We start from the raw sequence: 13,534 nt of genomic DNA on the forward strand, positions 1-13,534 counted from the left end.
AATATATCTGTCCACTGCGGTCCATAAAAACAGCTGAAGAACGACCGCTGCAAAACAAGTATGCAAGGGGATTTCCACACAGCATGGGTGGTCCTGAGCAGACAATGAATAAGGCACTTCCAGGATTAAACCCCCTGCTTTGTAGTTTAATTTATGAAATATTATCTTATCAAAGAATAACAAATAGAAATGTGAAAGATTTTTCTATTGCACAAAAGAAAATACAGCGTGCCTTTCATTTAACATGGCCTAATAAACATGGACAAGCCTAATGGGACAATGGGAGCATTCTGTCCCAGGTCTACAGAACATATTCCAGTCATTGAGATGTCTTACTGAGAATGGGTCCGTTCTTCCATTTGCATGCCTGGCCATTCCCTCTTCAGGTAATGACTGGCCAACTTTTGCAAAGCCTGAGATTAAAAAGCAAAAACAGAGATAATTATTTTTTTCAGATCAGCACAAACAAAAGCATTCTCATGACTTCTACTGAATGTCGCTCATTAGTAATTAAACATTTCTTTAACTGAAACCAATGCTTAAAAACAAACAGCACACTTCATACTGGCTCTGTGGGCAGTTTCAAGGAGCCCTGTGAGGAAAGGAAACTAATCTCTACCAAAAGAGACAGTGGGGGAACAGTGGTACTTTGTGACTGGCCCACTCAGACAGAGATGATCACGATTGGCCTAGTCTGACAAAGAAAGAGCTCAATGCATGAATTCACCCACACACCAATGAAACATGTCCAGTTATACGGTCAAGGGTAGAACCAAAGAAGCTATCACACAACTGGCACAAACTTTAGGCAATCTAACTCTCCAACAGCTCATGTTTTCAAGTACAGAAAAACATGACAATGCACACATTATGATATTCTGACCAGACCAGAATACAAAAATACATATATTTCTTATTCAGAACTGAAAACTTAACAGTTTGGCACCGTAGGACTGTCTAGCACTGTGGTTGGACTTTAGGGGAGGAAAAACACAGAGAAGGGAATTATCTGGATAATTTCTACCCAACAAATGACTTGGAATGAGTCACTCCTCTCCTGGGGCAAAATGCAGGGTGTGGGTTTTGGCAGAACAAATTCCAGCGCCAATTACACAAAAAATGGAGGAATGCTCTGACCAACCAGAGAAAGGTTAAGACGAGACATGACAGAGAGAGAGAAAGAGCGAGCAAGAAGAAAAACATTCTGCTGACTCTGGCTCCAGAGCAGCAGGGGACAGCAGATGAAGATCAGAGACTTGGCCAGGAAGTGCCTCTCCTCCGGGCCACCCCACAGGCCACAGAGGATGTCTCACTTTCACAATGGGGGGCATTTATTGGGCGGCAGCTTTCCTCAGTGGGAACGATCCAATTGGACAGTGAAACGGGTCAGTGTTTATCCACATGAAGACCCCTTTATTGGCCAGGTGGCTCCTTTGAGCTCCTTTTGGGATTGGGTGCCAGAGCACCTGGGTGGCACCCGAGGAGCTCGGTACAGAGCCCAGACGGGTCACCTGACACTGCAAACTAGCCAACAGGATCCCAGGATGCCTCCTCAATTTGGCGTGTGTTTTGCCTTTGAGTTCGTGTTATCAATGCCAATTGGCCTGAGCAGGAGTTCTCTGCTAAACTGCAGCTCTCACTGCCTCAAGAGTATCTTTTTATTACTGTAGCTGAGCTAAATGAAGAGGAAGAAGTACATGTCAAAGGACTGTTTACTTCCGACAATCTGGTAATTGCAGAAGGCTCTTTGTATCTGAAAGCAACCACTGTGAACCATGACTCACTGATCTCAGTAACTGCACACCACTTTTCCCAAATAAGTCACATAATTTACTTGTCAAAGAAAAGCCTCAAGTCTCCCCAGCTCAGGGAGCCAATCATATTCATGTTCTATCTCTAGAGCTGATGGAGCCCGTAGCAGATCAGAATCTGACTATGCATACCGTACTTTACTGGCACAAATACCTTACACCTTGTAAAAATAATTGATGATGGTATCGCAGCTGGTATCCCAGTCTGCTGTCAAATAACTGCAAGTTACTGTTTTATTATTCACTTTTAAATGCCTTCTATAACATAAGTAGCTCTTTAGCTTTTAATTCATTAACTTAAGTGCTACCACACTATGTTTGCAAGCTAGCTAAACAAGTCAAAACACAGAATTATTCAGTAGACCAAAACCACAGTTACCGATAACTAGTAAAGTAGCTGGGTCACTCCAGCAAAATACAACCAGGATTTAGGAATTTTACAGGCTTATGTTTCCAATTTTCCTCATACTTCCCTCGGGCAACATTTTAGACATCGTGCATAGTTTCACAGATACAGGGGTCTAAAGATGTTCCAAAATGGTAGTCAGTTTGGGGGGTTAAAGCTTTGATCTGATGGTATGTAAGGATATGGAGGGTGATTTCCATTTCCACAAATTAGCTGTGTACATATCTCCATGAAATGAAGAAAGAATAAGGCAAAAAAAATGTTCACCTGTGATTACTTCTGTTGAGGATATATCACAAGTATACATTTATAACCATTACTTTGCATAGATGACTTGTTTTTAAGGTATGAATAACTTATTTTGGTTGCCCTTGTAATATCACAAAAAGAATGAGACGCTTATCCCTATTTTTCCCCAAGAGACAGACATCTAAAAATGTTGCCTCAGTTATAAATGGCCATTTTGGATGATCATTGATCATTTAATTTCTCAATAGCCATTTGACATCTGGAGCTCTAGTTTCAGTTCTAGTCTATACAGAGAGGTAAGGAATACGTACATTAAAAAAATGAAGGCTTTCTAAGGAACAGGCCAGACGGCCTGGTCCATTTCCCGTGGAATGACTCAGCTGAAAAATCATAAATTACCTTCATACGCCATGCAATGACAGCCATTTTGAGTCATTATAAGTCACAAATAAAATCTTGAAAGAGGCTGTCCTTATATAAGCATCATGGGTAAGAGGCAGAAGAGTCTATGTAGTCACTGCCTTTTGAGCTCTGCTACATCGACACATTTTGGCGAAAACCACCATCTCAAATTTCTGAAAGCATCAGTAAATGGACAGAGGCTGCTCTTTACTGCTCTAGTTTCCTGTGCAGAACATCTGTCCTGTTGTTGTGCTGGTGGAAATGTGGAAAAGCACGTGAGGAAAGTGTTGGGCCCAGCCAGCTGCCTATTCCCGTCAACAACATGTCTGTCAGCTGAGACGACACCCTTTAGGTACCACTCTACCCCCACATCCTTCAAAAGATGAACTCCCCCGCACAACGCTGAATGAGACCCTACCCCACCAAGTCTAAAATCAGGCAGAGATTCATTCATGGGTCCCATCACAAAAATACCAAGAGCTGGTACCCAGCTGAACGCAACAGCAATGGCTGGAATTGAGAACGGCGCATAGGCATGTACGGATACAATGTGATTCCTTAAAATGCTACTTAGAACAACAATGCAAAATGCATTATGATTTATAGTGCAAATAAAAACCCCCAAACCTGGCAGTATTAAATATGTGGCGTGACTTTTAATCAGTGTGACGATAGTCAGGATAAATAAAGGCCATCATTGCTTCGCCCATTCCTGTGCCTAGTCAGCGATCTGTGGAGATGAGAGAGCACAAAAAGATTGGCTCGTTCCTGCTGCCTCAGCATTCCACCCCTGAAGATTAAAACAACAGGATCTCAGGCTTTCCTGCTCTGGCTGCTGCTAAGGGATTAATTCTGGAGTGAGGACAGTGACTTCCCAACACTTAAATCACAAGACAATAAGCGGCGCAGCGCTCCCTCTCTCCTGCCCCCAGCACGCCCCTTCCTCAGTGCTCACTGGTGTGGTGAAGTTTACTGAGCTGTGGCTACATGGCTCCCCATGGCCCTCTGCGTGGCTCCTGCCCAGTCAGCAGACACCCGCACATTCTATTATGCTAAGTATGCCATCGCTACTGGAGCGACGAATACTAATCCATATTATGGCCTGCTATCCTGGAGTGAAAGGAGCGCACAGAGCAACAACATATTTCACAAAGCTTTCCAAAACGGTACAGAAGACAATTATGCAAATACAGCTTTCCTGGAAAGAGGTCCCAGGGTTCTGCGAAGAACAGGCAACTGTCCCTCAGCTTTGAGGAGAAACAAACCGTGGAGAGAGCCAGAGAAAGAAACAACAAAAGGCCTCAGTCATGCCTGCAGCAGTATTTATTCCTCCACTATTCCTGTGACAGAGACACATTAGCCCCTTTTCCACCAAAGAAACCTTTATTTTCATAACTCGGGAACAGTTTTCCCTCTGCAGGAACCTGAGATGATATTGGTTCCTGGAGCACAGTTCCAATTCTATACTCCCCCCTTTCAGACCCTGCGCGACATGTGGTACTTTCCTGTTGTCCACCATCCATTGGGATGGAGCTTGCAGTACAGAACATCACCGATTATCGCGAGAATCGCCAGGCAGTCAGAGTGCCATTTTTTAAATAAATGGCAACAGAAAAATATTTAGCAGCAGCTAGAGGCAGACATTCTTCAATGGGAAAACAAAACCAGATCAACATCTGGTCTGAGGACGACAATCAGATGTCTGAGGTGGTGACTCGTAACAAAAATTTCTATATGTTCAGCTGAACTGGGCATACACTACTCAGTTAAACAGTACCAGGATAAAAATGAAAAAACTGAAGCAGGTTGACCAAAAATAAAGACCACAATAAGCAGAGTGTCTGAAATAGAATGACCAGTACATGGTTTGACGCACTAGACACAGTTCAAACTTAAACAAATCTTATGCAGTCTAATATATAGCTGTCGCTTTTTCTTGTCACTTCCCAGTACTTTGCCTGACTTTTACAGTTCCCGAGATGGAGATGGTGATCGGTGGAAAAAATAAACAGGAACAATGTAGTCCCTGTTGTGGATAGTTCCTATCCTCTTTAATTCCTACAACTGTTGCAATTTTAAGGAAAAAATGTCAATGTTTAGCCAATGCACATGTTAGAATGACTAGTGCTAGTTGCTTCAGTGGGCCTATGGGGGAGCCTATGGCAATCCTCAGAAAAGCAGGGTCTCTCTTTGACCAGGGCTGAGGCCAAAATAAAGTGAGAGGCAAACTTCATTGCCTTCCCTCACCCCACAAACAAAATCATCTCAATTCACTACAATGATGAAGTGAGTCAGTGTTCAGACTGAACAGCGTGAACAGCTGCACCTTAAGTGAGCCCATGCAGCAGACAGCATGCAGCCACGTTAATATGGAGGGATCACAGAATGTGTGTATATAAGGCACCTCAGGCGACGTGGGGACCCTTAGAAAAGTTAGCTTTACACATTTGAGCAAATTTATGTAATATAAACTGCAGGGCATTATCCCAGCAAATGCGTACTCTATAAAGTTGAATAAAGAGTTGCCTTGTCTACAAAGCACCCCATCAGGTTTACAATGTACAAACTGTAGGGAGCAATCCCAGAAAGTTTACACCATATGAACTGAAGGGTGCAATCCCAGAAAGTTTACGCTGTTCAAACTGCAGGGTGTAACTGTAGCACATGTATATTGTAACTTCAGGATGTAATCCAGATACTATATTACTGGTGGAAATTAAGTTCAAGATAAAAAACTGGCCCAAAGCTAAAACCCACATACACAAAAAAAGAAAGAAAAAAAAAAAAGACATGAGACGCCATGCAATTGCATCATCATTCAGAGAAGAATGACTTCATCCAAATTCCTGCTGATCACAACCTGAATGTTGGCACCCGATTTTTCAGATTATTTTTTGTGTCAGATCATTTGACCCAGCTGTTTGAAATTGGCTTTCCTCCTGTGGTAACACAGATGACCAATACACGTCACTACTCTCAATCCTAACAGTAAGGCAAAAGTGAAATGCCGACTCCCCACATGGGCAACAAACCACAGTACAAACCTCAACACACCATAGTATCTGCCTGTACATTATTAACAATCTGTCTCATGGACCGGTGCATCAGAAAATACAGAAAACTATGTACCTGTGCATAGTCTCTCTCTATGGCCGACTTCTTCTGACTGTATGTCCTGTTGAAGAGAGAAAGAACACGTGTGAGACAACTGGACAGACAAATAATATTGCATGTATGGCCACAGACACTTCCCCATTCCACAGATGTGTGCTTTTTATTATCTCCTGTGTGTGGAGAGGAAACCAGGAGAGGAAGAGAGGTTACTCTCTCAATAACAAAGCTCCCTGTCTCTCTTGCAAACATGCACACAAATTTGCAGAACCTGCAAAAAGTACTGAAATGTAAACATATGACGAAACATGAAGACACGTTATCTAGAATTTAAAAGGGCAGCTATGCCCAGGTTGCTGCAATGTAGCTGAAGGATGCTGGTATAGCAGGAACAGCCAGTGAGATTTCTGAGAGCACTGGGCTTTCATGTCTTGACCCCAGTGACCCTCTCTGATCAAAGGTCAAGTGGGGTCACAGGCCCTCTGGAGTCGAGCAGTGTCCATGAAAGTTTCACACGAAATAACGGTGTAAATACAAACGCAAGCGAGGCGACGTGTCCACATATGATGACCAAAAATGGTCAGTGCATACATGAATATGCGTGTGTGCGTGTAAGAGTGTGAGAGAGACCAGTGTTAGTCTTCAGCTGCCTCTCCTCTGCTGCCCAGCTGCACAGTCAGAGTGCCGCTGGCGAGGCTCTGAGATGGGAAGCCAAAGGACGCTTGTCCGACTACATTAACAATTCAGAAAATTAATTCAGAAACAAACAGAACACAGAGGTTCACTCACAGGATCCCTGTTTGTTTTTCTTTGTTTTGTTAATCTCCCTCTCTTTCTTGTGGTGTGGGGCAGAAAACAAACCTTCCCTTTCATCTCTCTATCCGGAGGGCTCTCTCCTCTCCCCTAAAGCACGCTAAGCCGCTAAAGGACGAGAACAATCCCCCTTCTCTTTTCTCAGAATCCATCGTTGGAGACAAGGTCCGAGTCCAAAGCCGCATGTTTTTCCACATCTGACCACAAAGTAAGGTTAAGAGGACCAATGGCGGCGAGATCCAGCTGGGAGCACATTTTTTAAAACCAATTTTTATTCCCCTTTATTTTGATTTTATTAACTTTCTCTTTACTTGCACTCTGGACTGCCCCACGGTATTTGGAATGTTTTCTCATTGCTGCAACGTCTTTGCCAGATGGGGAGAAAGAAGAAGAGCAGCATGCCATCTCTTCTTAAGTGTGCCCAGTTAGCCGCTGCTTCCTCACACTTCCACCGTGCAGCGCTGGCCTGAGGACTCCGCTCCACGTGGAGGCAGAACTGAGGTGCCCATTCGACCAGAGCAGCTGACCAGGCACACGACTGTGACGGAGCCATACGCCCGTGACTGAGACTACCTGGGTGCCCTTATGGGCAATTACAGGCAGCCCTGTGTGGCTGTTGTCTAGTCGGCACAGAGAGACAGGATTTTACACTAGACCATGTGGCACATTGCACCCAGCGTTTTAACAGGATGAACCACACAGTGAGCCCCAGAGGACCAAATACTGCTGACTTCATTGCACAGAAACCATTCTGTGAGGGATAATGGGTGGAATGCAATCAAAATTTGTCCTTAACTTTGACTAACGATTCACAGCAAGAATTTTCCAGTTCAGTGAGTTTAGAGATGGTCAAACTGAGTTTGCGAAGAATAAGTGTGACGCATCTACGATTACTTGCAAGTTAAGGACAAATGTTGATTGAATACAAGCCAAGATACATTCAGAGAAGGTTCTCAATCGTGGGAAAATTCATTTAGCTGGATGTTTCATCAGGAACCACACATAAAAATAATGATGACTCCATTCTAATACTCATAGGAGGCGTAGCATCAGTCAAGTGCATCACGTGTTTAAAGAGTGAACCAGTGGTATGTGTCTGGCTTCACTGCGCAAGCATTTCTGGCACACACAATGTTTGGGATGGTCTCCAACACCCCATGACTGAGCCAGGGCAGCTCAAAACTGATCTTATGACTGGATCAGAACCTGCCTCCACCCTCTCAAATGACATCACTGCAGTAACTCAGAGGGTGCGAGCACTGAGCTGGCTACTTGAAGTTTAAAAAGTCTTAAAAGGTTTTAAAGTTCTGGCCATGTTCTTGACAACTGGAAGGATCTGATCAGCATGATGCCTTCTCGATGCTCTGAGGAAGACTTATAGGCAAAATGTGTCACAGCGTCCCCTGTCAGCTGGCTGAAAAAAAAAACATTGAAAGAGAATCTATTCCGCTGCCTTAATACCACAGTGTGCTGTTCTCATTGCACTTTTTTTTGAGGAAGCAGCCATTTTCCACCTCCCCTTCAGTCTCGTTGGGGGGTGAGGAGACTGATAACATCACCGCTCCGACACCATCACAAGCCAGAATCACTGTGCCTTGTACAGTACAAGAGCAGCAGAGTTCCAGAAACCACAAAATAGCATATCCTCAGACTCTCCAGGCTAACCCGAACGCTCAGCTCATGCATTCATTCCATTTCATTCCTTCCTTAGTCCAGGGGTTCCCATTACTACATTGCAACTCATTAATATTCATGAAAAGGCGTGGCCAAGGACAAACAACCACTGCCACAGTATTGTCCTGGGTCATGTCCCTTAATGAATATTCATAAGGGAACCGCATCAAATTGGAATGTTACAATTTCAGCAGTTGTAAGACAGAACTTTGAAAGTAAAGCATGAATATTAGGATACCTGGAGAGCCTAAAGAATCTGCTATCACAGGACAGAATGACTGCTCCAAGAGAATAAAATCATGATGTCACCTTTCCAGGATCATCACAGGAGAGTCACTGTTCTAAGTGTATCACAAAGCATTGGCACTCTTCCATGAAAACCACTGAAGAGTCAATGTCCTAGTTTCAATACAGCCAAGGGAGAGTCACAGTTTCAACACAACCAAAGGCGAGTCACGGTTTCAGAACAGTTATGGGATGGAGTCCCTGCTCCCCTCTTTTTCAAAGAGTGTGGAAGTACAAACACTAGAGTATGTTACAAGCCTGCTAACTGAGGCACGTTTCCTGACCTCGCCCTGGCTTTGGGCTGCTTGGATTTCTCTGGCCGGAGTGATTTTTTTCCCCCCCATTTTCTTTCTGAGAAATATTTTGCCGGGTCCCAGGGGTGAGCCCAGACAGAACAGCATGTTCTTTTGTACATGTAAACACCAGAGCGTTGCCTGGGCCATGTCTGCACTGCTAAGTGCTTTCTCGTGGTAAAAAATAACTGGGATTCATAAACACCCCTTTCTCTACTGACGTTTTTCTTCATCCTCTCTTTTGTTCCCTCTCTTCCCTGGCTCTCCACTGTTGGGTTTCCGTCGGGAAAAGGGATTCCGTCTGGCAGCGTGGATTGCGGCGATCAGAAGGCTTGTGAGGACGCGGGCTCGGCCGAAAGGAGACGCAGACGGTCTGCCCCGGCTGCAGCTCGGCGCCCGGCCCAACCAATCACGCGCCAGGCGGCACTGCCGGGGAAGGCCAGCACACCTGCGCTTAAGATGTGGCTGTACGTGAGCTCAGCGCCTAGGGAGGCATGATTAAAAGCAATACCGACTGAAGGAAAGCCAAGGCCCAGCGAGGATTTTTTTATTTAGAAACACTTCCAGCTGCTCAATGGCTTTAGTAACCGGTGCAGCTAACCTTGAAGACTTTAAAATTCTGCAGGCTGCTTATGGCACAGCTGATGGCTGAAGGGGACACTCGCTGCCAGAAATCCTGGCTCATGCTCAAAAACCCCAGACCAGTCCAAAATTTAGCAAAGACAGAATAGAACTAATAAGGGCTTATAAGCACAATTCTACAGTGAAGATTAAAAAGTGTAGGCGTTAAAAAGCCTTCCCTCAAAGGCTTGGAACTCAAATAGTAATGAAGAATACCCTCATTAGTTAACAGCTGTACAATGGCAACAGCAGAAGGGGGAATCATATTTTTTTGACTAGCAGTATATGAAAAATGCAAATTTGAAATCAAACCAGTGCAATTAATCAAATTAACCAATGTTCGCAGAACATTGATGTCAAGTGTAAATCATTTCAAAACAGTAAAACCCTTTGAAACACAAAACAGAAGACAAACTAGAAATACCGCCACGCGGTTGTATGCCTCCACCAACCAGTAGCCAGTGCTCTGTCTGACCGTTTGGATATAAAATGTCATCACCTCATCATTTTATCCTATTAGACATTTGTGTGAAACTTCGTCATAATCAGCGTATGAATTCTTGAGTTATGGCCAAAAACATGTTTTGTGCGGTCACAGTGACCTTGACCTTTGACATTAAAAATCTAATCAGTTCATCCTTGAGTCCAAGTGGATGTTTGTGCCAAATTTGAAGAAATTTCCTCAAGGCGTCCCTGATATATTGTGTTCACGAGAATCGGGACGGACAGATGGACGGACAACCCGAAAACATAATGCCTCCAGCCACGGCTGTGCCGTCGCGGAGGCATAAAAACATCACAAAAGAACAAACCACACGCACGTAACAAACAACAGACATGCTAATATTTGGCTATGCATAGATACACAAGGGACACATCACCCTCCATCCAACAGTTTCTGGGGTCGGTTCCACCATTCCCCACCATGGTCCAAATGTTCATTTGTGATACTCCGATCACCTTGCAACGGAACCAAACAACTAACTCCTGTGGAGACAGCCTATTCTGAGTCTAATGCTTTCTGGGAAACAGTTCAAAGCCGCTCTTCCCCTCAACCAAAAACACACATTTTATGAAACATAATGGAGACCGTTTGTGGAAACAATGTCTCTCTGAACAGCCTGGTCTTAACAGATCGCGATTCTTCCTGATTCAATTAGTCATACTGATACACCCATAACAAAAATAATAATAACAACGATAATAATAATAATGTTACTACATTTTTTACAGACAACACCTCAGAACCGTGTTACAAGCCAGGGTAAGAAAACCCTAGCAGTATTGCAACCCCTAAACAAACACATCTTGCACTTTAATGACCCCCCCCCCCCCCCCCCCCCCCCCCCCCCTGCCCCCCACCTATCATGCGCTATTATTTTTATCATTGCAGAATCCATCATGTTCACCTCATGTCTTCCAGTAGGTCACACTCAGTCTGATGTTTGATATTGAGTTTAGCCATCTGCTCAGCATGAGTGTTCTTCAGTTCTTGAGTGACTTTGACCTACAATAGAATCAACAGGCATCCATGAGCATTTCTTATACAGTAAGTTCCGCACCATGCTTTTCACACTCTTGACCCAAAATAGGTTGTTTGGCCTCTCAATTTAAATACACATTTGAATCTCAGTTCACTAATTCACTCTTCCATTTCAGACCCCTTGCAAATGCATGCAAATTCTGTACGATTCAATTCCAACTCCTGAAAATTGATTCCTTTCCCTTACTCTCGACCATGGATCCGTCTTAACGTTAACTACTTTGGGGGTGATATATTCATGCTGGTACAGTCACTTCAGTACTTAAGTTGCATGCACTGCATTCGTCAATATTAAGCTGGTTCTCAGTATCAGGTAAATTTCTTCTGAATGACTGTGCCCCTCAGAGGTTGAAACCCACAATGTCGGCGCACTAGTGATTGCAAGACTTTAGAGTAAACCGACGTCCAAAACCCTCTAGCCTACATTTTTAGAACCTAGCTAGTGTTAGGTAGCGAGCTGGCAAGCAAGTAAAGATCATTTTAAACAAATAATATAATGGAAATAAACTAGATCGCATATGAAAATATCATTTTTATTATACACCCAAATAACAGCTAGCTAACAACATAAACAACCCAAGTCATAAGAACCAGGCAACTCAGCATAAGAACTTATTTCAGGAGTGAATACAATTAAAAGCATCACAATAATTCAAGTAGTATAATACATAGTAACAAAACTTGGCTAGCAATCGTGTTACAGCTACGGTTTAAAAACAAAAAAACGTGTGATTGTGTTACAGCTACGGCAAATAACACAACACGCGCTTGCCCTCTGGAAGAAATTATAAACAAGCTATCGTATCGTTAGGCTAGCTAGCTGGATAATTAGGATTAGTATAGCTAGCTAGCAACTTCTCAGCGTCGCTAACGTTGTCGTTTGGTGCCGTTTAACCGTTACGAGATTTGAACCATTGATATGAGCCAGTAACTCGCGCAAATCGCTAAATTTCGATGGCTTGCTTTATTATGCTGACTTTTTAGCTAAGCAAGCAAACATGCTGCTGTGGTTTTGTTTTCTTTTTAAATTAACGTTATTCGCCAAATATCAATGTCCAACGTTTGGTAACATTACTAGATAGCGAACGCAAGGGCTATAAATTACGTTATCGTACACAATCTAAATAACTAACTCTTAAAACGTCACATGAAAAGTGATAGAGTCGCGTAACGGTAGCTTGGGTTCGCTTATTAAAGTCTAATAACAGTGCACGCGAAGGACATTTTAAACTTCACCGTTAAGTTTCGCAAGAACCCAGTTAGCTTGTACTAGGCTAACGAATCACCCATTGCTAATGTTTGTAACCCCTTTCCCCAAGCTTAAACACCTACAATTAAAGTTAATTTAGCAATCTTGCTTACAAACTATTTTAAAAACACATCATTGCATATTTTCAATTATTGCACTGTCCTAGACTTTTCTACAAATTACTTACCTAACTATCGTGCATAATTTTTAAAATACATCTTGTCGAGATACGCAAAGATCTACATGCAATAGTTAGCTAGCTAGCTAGATAGCTAAGAAAATGTGTAAAAGTTTTGACATTTTTGCAGGAAAGAGAGGAAAAACTTACCTTCCTCGGTGGTGGCTGCATGTTTAAGCTTTGACATGAATGATAAATCCTGTTTCTGGTAATTATATTAAACCAAAGGGAAGCTTTAACGTTTATATATATAAATGCGTTTCCCCAAAAAAATTGAGGAAAAAAAGTGTGGGTAAATTTATCTCAGTCAGGCGGCCATGATACACCGCACTCCAGTCAGTCTATCCTCCAACAAAACTCTGCAGAGCTGACAGTAGTGAGTAGCTGGCTGTGGGGGAAAACGTAACAACGTGAATTGGGAATGGGAAATTCAGCGAGGACGGAGATCGCAACAACAAAAAAGCTCAATAGCGACACTTTGAGGTTATGACAGGGAGGCTGTTCTGGAATTATTGTTGAGTTAATTCTGCGTGGATTTCGGGATTCTTTTCGTTCGACTCGGTTTTAACACTCAGCATATAGCAATATCCACGAATTTTTTTCGAACTGCATATTTTCGAATCCTGTAAAGGAAAAAAATTGCCAGATACCTTCACAGCAATTGAGCGACATGTAGCATGCAATAATGGACACATTTCTTTTTTTAAAAAACTCTCTTTGGTTAATGTAGCCGCAGAGGATTAAGAGCAAACTGATTGCCTCAGACAAAAGCAATACGGTCAAATTTAAATTGCTTTGACCCATGGTCCTCTATTTGATTTTACCTAAAATTATTTATGCCAGTTCAACCGGGCTCTCAACAGCTATGGTTTACAATCATGTACTGGAGAAGATGTTGT

General features: G+C 43.0%; 1 protein-coding gene across 1 annotated transcript in view; it reads right to left on the reverse strand.

Moving 5' to 3' along the window:
* The window catches only part of si:ch211-176g13.8 (F-BAR and double SH3 domains protein 2), a 28,462-nt gene extending 15,362 nt beyond the window's left edge, over window positions 1-13,100 (reverse strand). The window contains exons 1-4 of the mRNA XM_035434425.1: window positions 12,786-13,100; window positions 11,075-11,172; window positions 5,998-6,043; window positions 337-413 (exon numbers count right to left, since the gene is read on the reverse strand). Coding sequence (XP_035290316.1) covers window positions 337-413; window positions 5,998-6,043; window positions 11,075-11,172; window positions 12,786-12,806 — 242 coding nt within the window. The 5' untranslated portion in view covers window positions 12,807-13,100. The remainder of the gene's footprint in view (window positions 1-336; window positions 414-5,997; window positions 6,044-11,074; window positions 11,173-12,785) is intronic.
* Window positions 13,101-13,534: the final 434 nt, after the last annotated feature.

Source organism: Anguilla anguilla, chromosome 9 (genome assembly GCF_013347855.1).
Source record: "Anguilla anguilla isolate fAngAng1 chromosome 9, fAngAng1.pri, whole genome shotgun sequence".
NCBI lineage: Eukaryota > Metazoa > Chordata > Actinopteri > Anguilliformes > Anguillidae > Anguilla > Anguilla anguilla.